At 46.3% G+C, this 16,790-nt stretch overlaps 1 protein-coding gene across 3 annotated transcripts; it reads right to left on the bottom strand.

Annotated features, from left to right (window-relative positions):
* Positions 1-544: 544 nt before the first annotated feature.
* Positions 545-15,313, bottom strand: LOC310701915 (tripartite motif-containing protein 10-like). 3 transcript variants are annotated; one of them, XM_083493435.1, is made up of 7 exons: positions 15,134-15,313; positions 11,344-11,769; positions 9,722-9,817; positions 8,135-8,365; positions 6,791-6,906; positions 4,109-4,162; positions 545-2,610 (listed from the first exon to the last, which is right to left on the bottom strand). In XM_083493435.1, exons 2-5 carry the CDS (start codon positions 11,755-11,757, stop codon positions 6,901-6,903), a joined length of 747 nt encoding a protein of 248 aa, XP_083349561.1. In that variant the 5' UTR covers positions 11,758-11,769; positions 15,134-15,313; the 3' UTR covers positions 545-2,610; positions 4,109-4,162; positions 6,791-6,900. The 3 variants fall into 3 exon arrangements, with proteins under 3 accessions (XP_083349561.1, XP_083349563.1, XP_083349562.1); XM_083493437.1 differs by lacking the exon at positions 15,134-15,313 and adding an exon at positions 14,994-15,042; XM_083493436.1 differs by lacking the exon at positions 15,134-15,313 and adding an exon at positions 14,484-14,552.
* Between the last annotated feature and the right edge of the window lie 1,477 nt (positions 15,314-16,790).

The raw sequence follows: 16,790 nt of genomic DNA on the forward strand, positions 1-16,790 counted from the left end.
AGGTGTTCACACACCTGTCTCAGCAAGGTCTATGCTACTCCACGTCGACAGAATGGAAGATGGCAGGATCTGCAAGGATCATAGAATCATACATTTGCAAGGGACCCTGAGGGTCATCAAGCCCAACCCCCTGAAATGCAGAGATCTCAGCTAAGGCATCCATGTCAGATGGTCATCCAACCGCTGCTTATAAAACTCTATTATCCTGAGGGTCAACGGATTCGCCACCTCTTCTTTAGAGAGTGCTTTAAGGCCCAAAAGTTGAGAACAGCTGTTTTGTGTTGGTTGTTTTCTCAAACATGCCTATGGGGAATATTTTGCTTCAGTTTTTAAAGTGGAACTGGTGTGTTTTCGCTGCTTGCTTTTGTGTGTTCGTGTGTGTGTTTAAAATCAGGGATGCAATATCGTAAGAGTGCAGAATGACAGGACAGAAGTGTTTAATTCAAGCTGCTAGCATTCAAATTGCAAGTATTTTAAAATGTTATGAACACCTGCAGGGGTTTTTTTTTGGGGGGGGGACACACATAGCCAGCTGAAGCAATGAAAATTTCAAAAAAAGTAACTTTATTCTCTCTGTTACATAATCCTTTTAAAAGCACACAAATGATGGCTAAAAAACCCCTAAAAACAGAAGTAACGACACTTTTACGAGGAAAGTGTGAGCTGTATGTTCCCAAATCAGTATCGTGTCAAAGGTAATAAAAGAAGAATTTTAAAAGTGGGAATTTCTCCCTATTAGCAATCAAATCACTTGAGGGGTATGTCCCAATCTCTAAGGGCCCACCTACACTAAATATTTAAAGCTGTAGCATGCCACTTTGAACAGTCCCAATGAATCCTGGGAACTGTAGTTTGTTACGGGTGCTGAGAGTTGTTAGAAAACCCCTACACGCCTCAATTTCCAGAGTGGTTTCCAATCATTCCCCATTCCCAGGGAAAGTCTAGCTCTGCGAGGGAAATAGAGGGCTCTTTACAACTCTCAGCACCCTTAATAAACTATACATTTCCCAGGACTCTTTTGGAGAAGCCATGACTATTCAAAGCATCATGATATAGCTTCAAACGTCTTGCAAAGATGGGAATTAAGCTTGTCTAATTCTGACCTCATTCCGCTACCACACTTGTCCACTCTTTATAGTGGTTCCCCTCCTGCAGGAAACTTCTGCCTCGGCTCTCAGATTCAGTCACCTGATCTAAAATGTCATGTGACTACCTAAGCCCTTTACCCACCAAAATAAACGTATTCCTCACCAGTGAGACCTCCCCTTTGCAGCTACAAGCCTCTTTATGTAGAAGGGAAGCAGAGGCATGCACCGTGAGCCCCATCCCAAAATTGCACCCCAAACCCACCCCCTGACATTTCCGAAAGAGAGAGTAAGGCATGAGCAGCTGTTTAAGTACAGACCACTCTTTGCGATCACAACCCCTGGTCATGGAGGGGACCCAACTGCGTGGAATGGCTACAAGGGGGAAACTTGCCCCTTTGCAGTTGTTGAGGGACAGATATATATATTCCTTCATATGGAGGGAAAGAATGGTGGAAATAAAGCGCAGGGAAATAAATGCAAAAGCCCTTAGTGAACACAGTTAAGACGCTTCTTCCAACTGCAATATCCTAAAATAAACCTGCTTTCTACCCCAAAATAATTTTTGAAAAGGTTTTCTGGTAGAGTTCACATTTTCTGTTTGCCCCCGACACTTGCACAGTGAGGGCAATTCTCAAATCCGTTCATTTCCCCCCCCCCTGTCAAAGGTACTGGATCAATACCCCTAAATTTTTCGATTGTCTGCAGCTTCTTTATATATATATATAAAAAAGGATAGAAGGAATCATTATTTCAAAACACAGTAATGACACGGAGGGCCCCTAAGCCTTCTTGAAAACATGCAAATAAAGCAGATGGGAAAACAATCTAAAAGCTGTGGTCAGGAAACGAAGTCCTGCCTGAAAACCAGTTAAAATGGCCACCCTAATATAGTCACAGATAAAGCTCTAGCGTGTCACCATCTTTCTGGGTGGGATTTTTCAGGGTGACAGGAGGCCCCCCCTCAAGAGTCAGCACTTCAGAGTGAATCCCCTCTCCCGCAGCTGGAAAAAGGGCCTGATCCTCTCCCCAGCGAATGACGCCGAGTGGAAAGCAAAGATGAATTCGTCGGTATCGGCATCGAAGAAGCCCACCCAGCCTAACGGGTAGTCCAGGGCCACCAGAATCTTCTTGGGCTCCTTTGTCAACATCAACGGAGTGGTTTCGGGGAAAGTTAAGGCCAAGACTTCGTGAGGCAGGTACGTGTCGCAAAAGGGCTTCCTCAGAGCCCAGATGCCCTCGTCAGGGCTGAAGTTGAAGGGTCCTTTCCTCGCGAGCGAGTCTCTCGCCACCCCCAGAGTCCAGCTTCCTTCTCCCAAGACCTCCACTGTCCACCATTGCGTCCCCGAAATGAACCTCTCGCGGCCGAGCACACAGACCTCCCAGTCAAATCTGTCCAAATGCTGGGAAACGTTCTTCTTCCGCCACTCCCTCTCCTTCCACGATGGTTCCCATTGCACGCTCTTCCGGTCCGGAGTGAGAACGAGATAGGGGTGTGCTGAGTTTGGATCCAGAACGACATTCACTGTAGGAAAGAGGGAAGATTGAGTGGCTTCAGGGAAGAAGGCCTGTGGCTTAGCGGTAGAGGTGCATGCCTTGCATAATAAACAACAACAACAACAACAACAACAATAATAATAATTTATTTATACCCCGCCCATCTGGCTGAGCTTCCCCAGCCATTCTGGGCAGCCTCCAAAAAAATATTAAAACACTGTAATACATCAAACATTAAAAGCTTCCCTAAACAGGTAATGTCGAAGGTCCTAGGTTAGATCCCGGGCAACTCCAGGTAAGGCTGGGAGAGACCCATGCCTGAGAAGCCTGAAGGTCCCTACCAGTCAGAGTAATAATAATAATAATAATAATTTTTATTTATACCCCGCCCTCCCCAGCCAAGGCCAGGCTCAGGGCGGCTAACAAGCAATAATAAAAACAAGTTGAATGAATACAACTTAAAAACAAAATTAAAATACAACATTAAAATATTGAAACATTAAAATATTAAAATGTAGCCTCATCGCAGGAGGAGAAGGAAAGGAAAAAAGAAAGAGAGGGAGGGAATCAAATTGGCTCCAAGCCAAAGGCCAGGCGGAACAGCTCTGTCTTACAGGCCCTGCGGAAAGAAATCAGATCCTGCAGGGCCCTGGTCTCATGAGGCAGAGCGTTCCACCAGGCCGGAGCCAGTGTTGAAAAGGCCCTGGCTCTGGTTGAAGCTAATCTAACCTCCTTAGGGCCCGGGACCACTAGGGTGTTGCTATTTATGGACCTTGAGGCTCTCCATGGGGCATACCGGGAGAGCCCGGGGTTTCCCAAATATGGGTCTCCAGCTACAATTCCCATCATCCCTGACCACTGGTCCTGCTAGCTAGGGATGATGGGAGTTGCAGTCCAAAAACAGCTGGAGGCCCAAGTTCGGGAAACCCTGGTTGTAGACCATACTGAACTGGATCGGCCAATACAGTGGTACCTTGGTTCTTGAACGCCTTGTGACTCGGACGTTTTGGCTCCCGAACGCCACAAACCCGGAAGTGAGTGTTCCAGTTTGCAAACGTTCCAAAAAGTCAAATGTCCAACATGGCTTCCGACGGAGTGCAAGAAGCTCCTGCAGCCAATCGGAAGCTGCGCCTTGGTTTCTGAACATTTTCGGATCTTGAACGGAACGGACTCCATTCGAGAACTGTAGTTGGAGTCAGTACAACACAGCTTCCCATGCAAAGGATAATCTTCATCTGCTGCAGAATCACCCCCAGACTCTTCCCCAAAACTTCAGCTGAATGTAGGCAAGGAGGCACAGCAAACAGCCACAGGTTTCCCAACCAATTTTGTGAGTTTGTGGCCGGAGTGCCATTTGATCTCACACTCAGGGCAGTTCACCTCATCCTATGCTATTCCATCTCCCGTACATCCTCATTGCAAAAGTAGCCCCCTGGGTTATGCAGAGGGGGCTCTCTTAGACCCCAACGCCTAAGTACCACCTTCTGTTAAAATGTCCCCTCTCTCTGTCTTGCCAGGGAAGTTACCTGTGTTGACAGCTTCCTCCAAGTTGTTTGCGTCCAGAGCTCGCTCCAGAGAATCTGTGAAGGAGAGGGAAATTGCTCAGACCCTAAAACATAAAGAAAATGGCCATGGGCAAGGAAGGAACATCTGCAGAGAGGTTGAGGGTCCTGTTCCTGCCTCTCTTCCCCAGGCCTAGAGTGGGGCCTGACAGACTACAAAAGAAATATATATTAAAAATAAAATAAATTGTCCAGTCGCACCTTAGAGACCAACTAAGTTTGTTCTTGGTATAAGCTTTCGTATCTGCTTTTGGTATTTTGCATGCACACGAAAGCTCATACCAAGAACAAACTTAGTTGGTCTCTAAGGTGCTACTGGACAATTCATTATTACAGTGGTACCTCAGGTTAAGTACTTAATTCGTTCCGGAGGTCCGTTCTTAACCTGAAACTGTTCTTAACCTGAAGCACCACTTTAGCTAATGGGGCCTACTGCTGCTGCTGTGCCGCCGGAGCCCGATTTCTGTTCTCATCCTGAAGCAAAGTTCTTAACCTGAAGCACTATTTCTGGGTTAGCGGAGTCTGTAGCCTGAAGCATATGTAACCTGAAGCGTATGTAACCTGAGGTACCACTGTATTATATTATTATTATTATTATTATTTCTACTGCATCAGACCAACACGGTTACCTACCTGAATCTAGACTACAAAAGGACTGCTTACCACCCAGCAGAGAGTACTGCTTACATTCTTTTAAACTGCTTTGTAATTACGTTTTTAAAAATTGTTTTAACACTCTGTGTGTGTGTGTGTTTGGGGGGGGTATTATCCAGCCACTTTTGTTTATATTTTATGTATTTTGTGTTTTTCTATTGTAATTTTATCTTGTGAACCTCCCTGCAGGTATAGGGCAGTATATAAATTTTATTTTGAAGGTGATTTCATGAACAACACCAACAAAAACCAGCTCTCTCATGGCGCAGAAAACCCTAGGGAGTCAGCATTTAAATTGAGATCATGCTGTTTGGAATAACACTTTATTCTTAAAGCCTGTAATCGAGTCCAACGACATACGGAGGTGAAAGTGAGGGGAGGATTCCCAAAGCAGGAAGAGGAGGCATTTTCCATTTGTGCCGGTGCACTCAGAGACTTTTTGCTAACTGGGGCAGAGATAGAGCAATGGTGGTGCTGTGTCTGCCCATTTATACCTGTGAAGCCTTTTCGGTCAACCATGCCCACCTGCCCTACTGAGCAAGCCACAAAGGATCACCCTTTATTTATTCAGTGGGCTGTGTTTGCCTGAGCTTGAGTCTGGACTACGGATTCTGAGCCCCTGTGTTCTGATTCGATACATGATATCCAATCACAGGACATTTCAGGATTTGGGCCTCTGCCACTGGCCCTGCAACGCTGAGTCATGGGCAGATGAAGGTGATTGACTACATGGAACTGGCAGAAATGACTGGCAGAATCCGAGACCAGGGAGAAGAGTCGGTGAAAGAAGACTGGAAGAAATTTAAAGACTACTTGCAGAAATACTGTAAAATTAATGAATGTTAGAAGGATGTTGGATAGAAACTAAGTGGTTTCCAGCTGTAATGCTTTAAGAGATATGAAAATAATAAGGTTTCACAAATGGGTAAAAGCTTAATGGTAAGGATTTGCTGAACTAACAAATTGAACTGGAATACAAAGAAGGGAGGTATGAGGAGGTCCGGGGAAATAAGGGTAAGAAGGTTATGTTATCGAAAATTAATGGATGTTTTTAACTGTTTTTTATTTTGTATGTTTATTTTTTCATTTTTTTGTTATACCTTAAAAACCTTCAATAAATATCTTTTTTTTAAAAAAATGAAACGCTGAGTCATGATTGGCAGCTTGGAAGTTCAGACAGCCAATCACGTTGGGGGTGGGAGTGGCCCATGCCTTCAGAAAGGTATATAAGCAGTTGCTTTGCCCCTGTTGTCCAGTTCTGTTAGTTCAATAAAGGTTCTTGCTGTTATTCACTGTGTCTTGCCTTGTGGGAACTCACCTACACTTCAGGACCTTCACAGGACTTGCAGCTATTATGATTTGTAGCCCCCAAGAGCCTTTTGTAAACTCATCTAAGACAGCAGCCTTACATGTTGTGGTGGCAAATTCCGTAGCTGGAATATATATTGTGTGAAGGAGAAATAGAAGCAGACAATGCCTTTTTTTGAAGACCTACAGAGGGACTTTGCAGGGGAATTCTCTCCCCCCCCCCCTTTTTAAATTACATTCGTTGCAGAGCAACATAGCTGTCAACGTTTCCCTTTTTTAAAGGGAAATTCCCTTATTCCGAATAGGATTCCTCGCAAGAAAAGGGAAAAGTTGACAGCCTGAAATTGGAGCTTTCTGAGAACACCTGTAGCCATTTCCCTTCCTTCAAATATCAACTGTGTTGGAATATTCTAGAAAGAACTTGAGAATTGGTCTTGAACAGGTTGCTTGGCAACAGAAAAATCTACCCAGCAACAGGTGCCTTTACTAAGGGCATGTGATCAACAAGGGTTGTTTCTGGCCAGATGGGTGGAAGAGGAAAGGATTGTGTTATTTTATTTGTATCCAACCAGTGTACATGTTTGTAAATAATAAAGATACTCAGTTAAAAGGAAACTCCGCTGCAAGTCTATTAGAAGAAGAAAACAAAAGTGTAAATGCCACACAGACAACAACAAACTGTACCTTTGTAATTCTCCATGGCCTCCTCTAAAGCAGTGGTTTTCTGAATGGAGATTCTGAAACGGGCTTCCAAGCAGGAATGACGGTCCACCACAGGCTCTACTAAATTCTCTTCACACCTAGAAGGAAATACAAAATAGTAAAATAATGCCATTCTCCTGTGAACGTGTATCATTAAAGGACAAGGCTTTTAACTCAAGAACCACTCTTGAACAAGTGCCTGGGCCTGGTGTTTTAAAACTTGAGACCTCTTGTACATTTTAACATTAATTTTTTTAGTAAAAACAAAAATTATAGACCACTTAATCATGAAAGAAAAAAACTTCCAAGAGGGTCACATAAAACAATGTAAAATAGTAATAAAAAAAGAGCTTCTCTCCCAAAGCTGGATCAGGCCCAGATTGTATCTGGCCCAGTATCCTTTTGTCGTTGACAAACCTATCCTCCATGAAACCCCCAAAGCAGGTAGACAGCTCTCACATTGCAGAGGAAATAAGAAAGCCACAATCTTCCATATTATCCCTACGAAGAAAACTGCTTGCAGCAGTTGAGTGCATCTAAGGGATGTTAGAACTATATTTTACAGAGATCCATTTATGCTTGTTTTTTTAAAATAGTAGGGCAGCACCAACTCAAAATTAAGAGAGACAGACAGACAACAGTGTGAACCACACACAGTGAAGGAACACAGCGTCATTTGTTTGCAGGAACACCCCCAGTGTGACCGAAACTCGTCCATGCAAAGAGCAAAGGACACAAAAAGAGGAGCTACATACCTACTGATGACATTGCTAATGTCCTGAAAGAAAGAGAGAAATAGATCTCAGCTACACAGACAAAAGGGACGCGGGTGGTGCTGTGGGTTAAACCACAGAGCCTAGGACTTGCCGATCAGAAGGTCAGCGGTTTGAATCCCCGCCACGGGGTGAGCTCCCGTTGCTCGGTCCCAGCTCCTGCCAGCCTAGCAGTTCGAAAACACGTCAAAGTGCAAGTAGATCAATAGGTACCGCTCCGGCGGGAAGGTAAACATCGTTTCCGTGCGCTGCCCTGGTTCGCCAGAAGCGGCTTAGTCATGCTGGCCACATGACCCGGAAGCTGTATGCCGGCTCCCTCGGCCAATAAAGCAAGATGAACGCTGGAACCCCAGAGTCGGCCACGACTGGACCTAATGGTTGGGGGTCCCTTTACCTTTACCCAGACAAAACACACACAGGGCTTCCTCTTGTCCTAGTGCCGATTTCTTTGACTGTGTAAAGCAAATGGCTGTTCCTAGGATCCTGCCTCCTTCATTCCAAGGGTCCTGAAACATGCATTTTGTGTGTGTGTGTGTATGATTCTAAGTCTCACCTGCAAGAATTCGCTCGGGGGCTGCCGGCACTTCCCTCCCATGTCTGCAATCAGCCCATTGAGCCGGGAAATCTCCTCAGAGACTCTGGCGAGGTTCTCTTCCTGCTTCCTCTCCAGCTCTTTGGTCAGGTCTTCCAGCTGGTCTAGCCAGAGGTGCTGTTTCTGAATGAGGTACTCGTGCATTTTCTCAAAGGCGGACATGATCTTCTGCTTCTCCGTTTCTAACTGTTCCTGGGAGTGGGAGAAAACACATTAAGAAGAAATAAGGGAGAAGAACAGGGCCAGATTTAGGTTTGATGAGTCCCTAAGCCACTGCAAGAAGATCGAACCTCTCCATTCTGAAGGAAATCAGCCCTGAGTGCTCACTGGAAGGACAGATCCTGAAGCTGAGGCTCCAATACTTTGGCCACCTCATGAGAAGAGAAGACTCCCTGGAAAAGACCCTGATGCTGGGAAAGATGGAGGGCACAAGGAGAAGAGGATGACAGAGGACGAGATGGTTGGACAGTGTTCTCGAAGCTACCAGCACGAGTTTGACCAAACTGCGGGAGGCAGTGGAAGACAGGAGTGCCTGGCGTGCTCTGGTCCATGGGGTCCCGAAGAGTCGTACACGACAAAATGACTAAACAACAACAAGCTACTGAAGGTAATGGGGCCCTTTATATGTCCAGCTGTCCTTTGTCAACAACAAACTGTCGCTGTGTTTTGTGTTGAATATATGCTATATGGTAATTTATGGACCTCATAGGTTTCTAAAGCCATTTGCACATAACAAAATATGTATTTTATCAAAGTAATTGTTGAACTGAAATATAATTTTGGAAATGTACACCCAGTTTTCCCCCATTTAATTTTTGGGGGGGCCCCCAAAAGGGTGGGAGAGGATCAGGTGAGGGAACCTTGGGCCCTTCAGATATTGCTGAACAACAAATCCCACCATCTTGGTCATTGGTTGTCCTTGTTGGGACTGATGGGAAGAGACGCTCCCAAGGGACAGCTGGGAGAGTTTACCTCTTTCGTAGTAGGATAAGACTGTGAGAGAGGCATGGAAGTAGCCATGATTTTTTGGGAGTGGGTAGGCTTTTGCTAGGAGGACAGAACTTCAGATTTGTATTTATTTTTACTGTCTGGGGGGGGGGCAACTGGCCCCCGCTCCCCCTTGGCTATGCCCATGGAGAGAGGATTTTGTATTCTTCTTTTTCTGTTTTATTTTTGTTTAGGTTAAGTTTTTTTAGTGTAACACATTATGAAAAGTCTTAATAATATTTTTTTTAACAATCTTGAGGGCACCAAGCCAGGCAGGTCTAAATTACAAAAACCGAAACAGCTGGTTGTTCAGAACTTGCGGGTACAGAAAAGGGGGGCACCTTGCCTTGATATCGTACCCACAATCTCTCTGACAAGAGATTGTCTGCATGAGGTGTGCTGGAGAGGCAAACCCGTCCCCATCTCAGTCCTGCAGGTTGACCTTCACAGGTGACTTTATCAGTCACTCGGCCATGATGTCATTTGATTGATAGGTGGGTGGTCCCTGCCCATCTGTCAATACTGGCCCACAGATTCCTCACCGTAATGACATAAACCTACCAGACATTTCTGCTTTTTCTGATCTTTAGCTAATTTCCGGTCCACAAGCCTTTTCCTCTCTTGCTTCAAAGACTTCACCAGGACACCAATTCTCTCCTGAAGAGAAGAGAAAAGTCATTTAGCTCTGTCAGGAGTTCAACCCACCTGACGTTAAGCAGTCATTTTCTTAGAAAATAAAGCCCGATTCAAGGCAACAGATTCTTCCCTGCCCTGCCTGCCCCCCCTTTTATTCCAGGACAATCAAGTATCACTGCTTTTATCTTCTTCTTCTTCTTGTCCCCATCACTGACTAGCCTGCTCAAAGTGGCAATATTTTGGGAAGAGATGGGAAGAACTTCAATAAGAGGTTGAAACTTTGGGGTCACATGCTTCGTTATTACTTTTATCGCCTTCTATACCAATACTTATGGGACACGGGTGGTGCTGTGGGTTAAACCACAGAGCCTAGGACTTGCCGATCAGAAGGTCAGCGGTTCGAATCCCTGCAACGGGGTGAGCTCCCATTGCTCGGTCCCTGCTCCTGCCAACCTAGTAGTTCGAAAGCACATCAAGTACAAGTAGATAAATAGGTACCGCTCTGGAGGGAAGGTAAACGGCGTTTCCATGCGCTGCTCTGGTTCGCCAGAAGCGGCTTAGTCATGCTGGCCACATGACCCGGAAGCTGTACGCCGGCTCCCTCGGCCAATAAAGTGAGATGAGCGCCACAACCCCAGAGTCGGTCACGACTGGACCTAATGGTCAGGGGTCCCTTTACCTTTATACCAATACTTTGGCCACCTCATGAGAAGAGAAGACTCCCTGGAAAAGACCCTGATGTTGGGAAAGATGGAGGGCACAAGGAGAAGGGGACGACAGAGGACGAGATGGTTGGATAGTGTTCTCGAAGCTACCAGCATGAGTCTGACCAAATTGCAGGAGGCAGTGGAAGACAGGAGTGCCTGGCGTGCCCTGGTCCATGGGGTCACGAAGAGTCGGACACGACTAAACGACTAAACAACAACATACCAACGTCTCCAGCCAATGCAAAACAGAACAGTAAACAGCAACTGAAAACAGGAAACCCAGAAGGTTTGAAACAAAAGTAGTACTTATTATTACTAAATACTATGCCTAAATGGAGATAACCATAACAGTACTGGACATTCGCATAGGGCTTTCCGGCACTCAATCAGTGTCGGCTCCTAGTTTTGCAAAAACTTTTTGCGCAAGACTTGCCGGAGAAAGCTCATCTCACTTTCAGGCCAAGGGAGTTGGTGTTTGTCGACAGACAGCTTTCCAGCAGGACTGAACCACTTCTGGTGCAACGGAACACCGTGATGGAAACCAGAGCGCACAGAAACACCATTTGCCTTCCCACCATGCGGTACCTAATTATCTACTTGCACTTTGACGTGTTTTCGAACTGCTAGGTTGGCAGAAGCAGGGACCGAGCAACAGGAGCTCACTCCGTCACGGGGATTCAAACCGCTGACCTTCTGATCGGCAAGTCCTTGGCTCTGTGGTTTTAACCCACAGCACCACCCGCGTCCCAGCAAGTGGCCGGGAGCCAGGTGCAAAATGCGCCTGGCGCCTGGCTAATTTCGAACGCTGCTCCTCACCCACCTGCTATGGCCATTTCCTACCTTATACTGGTGAGAAGCCTCTTCAGTGGGAAACACGCTGTGGCCTCTGTGCAAGTTCGACCCGTCGCACACCTCGCAGATGGGGACTTTGTCATCCATGCAGAAGAGTTTCAGGGGCTCCCCGTGCGTCTTGCATACCCCATCCTTTCCCTCGACTTGTCCTTCTTCCTGAATTTTCTTGATAAGCACAAGGCTTGCCAGTTGCCAGTTTGGGTTGAAGTTATTTGCCTCAACCCGTTCTCTGCACATCGGGCAGGAAGGGTCTGTGTCGGACTCGCCCAAATATTGGGTGATGCAGGCTTGGCAGAAGTTGTGCCCGCAGTCTACAGTCACTGGGTCTTCGAAGTAGTCCAGGCAGATGGGACAGGTTACTTCATCGTAGAATGACGCGCTGGTGGGACTCCTGGTTGCCATGGCTGCCTCCCTCTGAAGCAAAAGGACAGGCTTGGTTAGCAAGAGCTCTGTGGATCAGGCCAAAGGCCCATCAAAGGCCTGCAATATTTTCTCACAGTGGCCAACCAAAAGCCTGAGAGCAGGACGTGAGGACAACATCCCTCCCTTCCCCCTGTTATTCAGCAGAGCATTTCCTCTGATATGGTCATCCTTGATAGTTCGGTCCGCCATGAATTTGTCCAACCCAATGAGGCTGTGCTTCGTTTATTTATCACTACAGTGGTACCTCAGGTTACAGACGCTTCAGGTTACAGACTCTGCTAACCCAGAAATCGTACCTCGGGTTAAGAACTTTGCTTCAGGATGAGAACAGAAATCGTGAGGCGGAGGGGGGGCAGCAGGAGGCCCCATTACCTAAAGTGGTACCTCAGGTTAAGAAAAGTTTCAGGTTAAGAACAGACCTATAGAACAAATTAAGTTCTTTACCCGAGGTACCACTGTACAGTCACACTCATATTGCGTCCGCTTCAGGTTACATGTTTTTGTGTTGCGTCCCGCAGCAACCTGAAGTGCCAGAATGGGTTATTTCTGGGTTTCGCTGCTCACTCATGCGCAGAAGCGCTAAATTGCGTGTGTGCATGCGGAAATGTGGCGCTTCGGCTTGCGTCAGTTCCGTGTTACGGACGGGCCTCCAGAACGGATCTTGTCCGTAACACGAGGTACCACTGTACAGTGGTAACTCGGGTTAAGTACTTAATTTGTTCCGGAGGTCTGTTCTTAACCTGAAGCACCACTTTAGCGAATGGGGCCTCCCGCTGCGCCACCGGTGCACAATTTCTGCTCTCATCGTGAAGCAAAGTTCTTAACCTGAAGCACTATTTCTGGGTTAGCAGAGTCTGTAACCTGAAGTGTATTTAACCTGAAGCGTATGTAACCCTAGGTACCACTGTACATCTTTATCCGGTGCTGTTTTTCTAGGGGGAAAAAAAGGCGCCAGAACTCACCATGAATACCTCCTTGTGCTCTTAGGATGGCAATGGCGCCCACCTGAGAGGTGCCGGAAACTCAGTTCTGGCTAAAAACAAGCCCTGTCTTTATCACACCTTTCGCCCACGGAGCTGAAGGCAGCATGCGTGGTCTTTCCTCACAACAACCCTGTGAGGAAGGCCACCAGAGACTGGCTCACAGTCACCCTGTCAACAAAATGGCTGAGCAGGGATTTGAAGCCTGGTCTCCCAGGTCCTAGCCTTAACCACTACACCGCACTGCCTTCCCCTGCCTAGAACTGTGGGAGATGGGGGCAGGGAGACCCACTGAGATCCCCTGGGTCCATAGGACTGCTTTCACACACCTCTTTTTAATTTTTCCAGTTCTTTTACATTCACTCCTCTGCTGCTCTGATTATTTTATATGGGATAATCCGTCCCTTCCTTTACCATCACCCAAACCACCACCTATGGAAGTACAGACTTGCTCCTTAAGATGGACTGGAAAGAGGAATCTGTAGAGCTTGGCTGTTGTGCACTGAGAAAAAACTAAATTTTCCATTCCTACTTAATTCTACCAATCAAACTGTTTCTTTAAAAAAATGTTTCCTCTCCCACATTCGGCTTTTTGTCCTTTTGTTGTGCTAAACAAAGCTGAAGGCAAAAGAGGGCTCTTGTTTCCACCTTTTTAATGTGCTTTTCTTCTTATGAGGAGGAAGAGCAGTACTTGCAATTTTGGAAGAGGAGCTTCAGAGTCATTATTACTCTGCACTTGCTCAAGAACTATATTCTTTTGAGATTTTATCTCATTCGAAATCCATGCCTAAACCACTTTAAAATTCCCAGGGGGTGTAACAAAATAACAAATAAAGACTAAAAGACTACCTATCTCTCTCACAGATAGGTAGCCGTGTTGGTCTGCCATAGTCAAAATAAAAAAATTCCTTCCAGTATCTTGGTATGAGCTTTCGTGTGTATCTGAAGAAGTGTGCATGCACACAAAAGCTCATACCAAGAACTAACTTAGTTGGTCTTTACGGTGCTACTGGAAGGAATTTTTTTATTATCTCTCTCACACACACAAAAAAAATGCAAACAAACAGCATTATAAAAACAGAAAATCAGGAGACCAGTGTTAAAATCCCCAAACAACCAGACATGAAGGCTGGCTGGGTGACCTTGGGCCAGTCTCCAACTCTCAGCTTAACAGGGTTGTTGAAAAAACCCTGAAAAAAGGAGGGTGGGTGAAAACGCTGAACGCCACCTTGAGCTCTTCCGAGAAAATGTGATATAAACACAATACAATAATAAAATCAAGGAGCAGGCAACTCCTGAGGAAGAAGATACGCCTTCACAAGATGTCTGAATACCATTTCACATACTACTGGGCACAGTTCAAGTACAGTAGTACCTCGGGTTACAGACGCTTCAGGTTACAGACTCCGCTAACCCAGATATAGTACCTCGAGTTAAGAACTTTGCTTCAGGATGAGAACAGCAATCGGACGGCAGCAGCGGGAGGCCCCATTAGCTAAAGTGGTGCTTCAGGTTAAGAACAGTTTCAGGTTAAGAACGGACCTCCAGAACGAATTAAGTTCTTAACCCGAGGTACCACTGTAGAATAAAACTTTACATGGGGCTGTGGCACAAATGGACCATAGATGGGAAAGGGGAGCTGATAGCTGATACGTTTCATGTTCAGCATTTAATATTGAATCGGAGTGGGGCTAACACATTGAAACAGCAAGGCTGTTACCTTACCTCGTTTTGCCTCCAACGTGAAAGCTGAAGCTTTCTTGGCTGCTAACCACACCCTGTTGCAAACTCAAGCTGGGGGGGGGGGGAGGTCATTTTAAAAATTGGCACTTTGAAACGCTTAGCCCTCACTCTCACTTACACACCCCTTTGCTAAACCCACGTGTGTCACTTTTCATTCTAATAGCATTTATGAACCGCTTAATCAAAGCAGGCTCTAGTATAAACGGTAGATGAGAAGCAGCTGAAATCCAGAAGGCAATTAAGGTAAATTAAAATTAAAAGAACAGCAACCCAGATATAGATTTTTTTTTTTTTACTGGCTGTATTTGATTTGCTGCCTACCCAGGCCTCGGGACAGGTCACAGCCATTTAAAACACAGTGTTTAAAAAAAAGAATTCAGAAATAAACTAATAAATTACACATAATTTTGAACGGGAAGAGAACCACGTGCGCCACCTTGCGCTCCTTGGATGGAAAACGGGATAGAAAATGCAACCAAATACAATACATACTTTCTAATATTTCTACGAAAGAGGAGGAGGATTGAATTTCTTGCACGGTTTGCTCAGGACAACGGACCACCCAAACCCTGCAACCCCCCCCCCCCCAAGGCTCTTTCGCTTCTCACAGCCCTTCTGCACAAAACCATCACCTTAGCTTATCCGCTTGCAGAGCGAGCGCCGCTTTCCCAGGCTGCGAATGGGAGACAAACCAAAACAGGAGGCTAAAAGGCGCTAGTCCCTCTGAAAATTCGAAAGCGCCTCGCCTGGGATTGGTCAGGACGGCTCAGGCTGCGCTCCTCCGTCCAATCGGGGAAAGGGGCGGGGCGGACCAAGGGCAATTAAAACACACAAACGCACCCCGCCCCGAAATCTCGTTTCTTTCCAAGCCCTTCCTGCCATGCTGTCTGGGGTGGGAAGAATTGGAAATAAGAGCTAGCTGCCTCCCACGGGGATTTGAACCTGGGACCCTCCCTGTGCAAAGTGGCTGCATGAGTCCCCTCTCTAAAACCTCCGTGTAAGGAATTGTTAGAATTTTAGAGTTGGGAGGGAACCCCAGGGGTCATCTAGTCCAACCCACTTTGATGCAGGAATCTCAGCTAAAGCATTCGTCACAGATGGCCATCCCACCTCTGCTTAAAAACCTCCAAGGAAGGAGAGCCCACCAGGATATGAAATAAGATTTTAAAAAATTATTTTTGTATGGGATCTTTATGAGCTTTTATTGGGGGCGGGGGGGGGGGGGAGAAGGAAATCTTCCTGTATTTATAATTTTTTTATTTCATAAAATTTTATATATGGCTCAGTCATAGGGAAAAACCTCCAAAAGCGGTTTACAAAAAAAGGATAATGCAATTAAGATTATCTCTTTAAAAATGTACACCATATATGCATATACAGTGGTACCTCTGGTTGCGAATGGGATCCATTCTGGAGGCCCGTTTGCAACATGAAAAAAACACAACCCGCAGCAGCGCGTCTGCGCACGTGTGGGTTGCGATTCGCTACTTCTGCGCACACGCGTGACATCATTTGGCGCATGCGGCGAAACCCGGAAGTAACCCTTTCCAGTACTTCCGGGTCCACGCAGGATGTAACCTAAAAGAACGTAACATGAAGCGGACGTAAGATGAGGTATGACCGTAGTGTTTTATGTGTTGTTCAAAAGGAAATCAAAATATTTCACTCTCTAGGGTCTGAGAGTGAAGCAGGAGAACTGCCATGGGCATAGCCTGGGGGGGGGGGGAGACAGCTGCCCCCCATCAAGTAAGTAAAGATAAAGGGACCCCTGACCATTAGGTCCAGTCGTGGCCGACTCTGGGGTTGTGGCGCTCATCTCACTTTATTGGCCGAGGGAGCCGGTGTACAGCTTTCAGGTCATGTGGCCAGCATGACCAAGCCGCTTCTGGCGAACCAGAGCAGTGCACGGAAACGCCGTTTACCTTTTTGCCAGAGCAGTACCTATTTATCTACTTGCACTTTGACGTGCTTTTGAACTGCTAGGTTGGCAGGAGCAGGGACCGAGCAACGGGAGCTCACCCCGTCACGGGGATTTGAACCGCCAACCTTCTGATCGGCAAGTGCTAGGCTCTGTGGTTTAACCCACAGCGCCACCCGCATCCCATCAAGTCAGTAAGTAAATAAATAAAATACTTAACTGGCCAATTGTGTCACAGATAACTCAGTTCTCCCCCCACCCCCAACACAAAGCCTGCCCCTCCTAAATCCTCGTTATGCCCATGGAAGCTTCTGGTGCTAACTCTCACCTACCATATGCAAAACAGGGGGTGGGGAGTGGGAAACCTGAGG

The sequence above is a fragment of the Podarcis liolepis genome, assembly GCF_965112155.1.
Source record: "Podarcis liolepis genome assembly, chromosome: 2".
NCBI classification, from domain to species: Eukaryota; Metazoa; Chordata; class Lepidosauria; order Squamata; family Lacertidae; genus Podarcis; species Podarcis liolepis.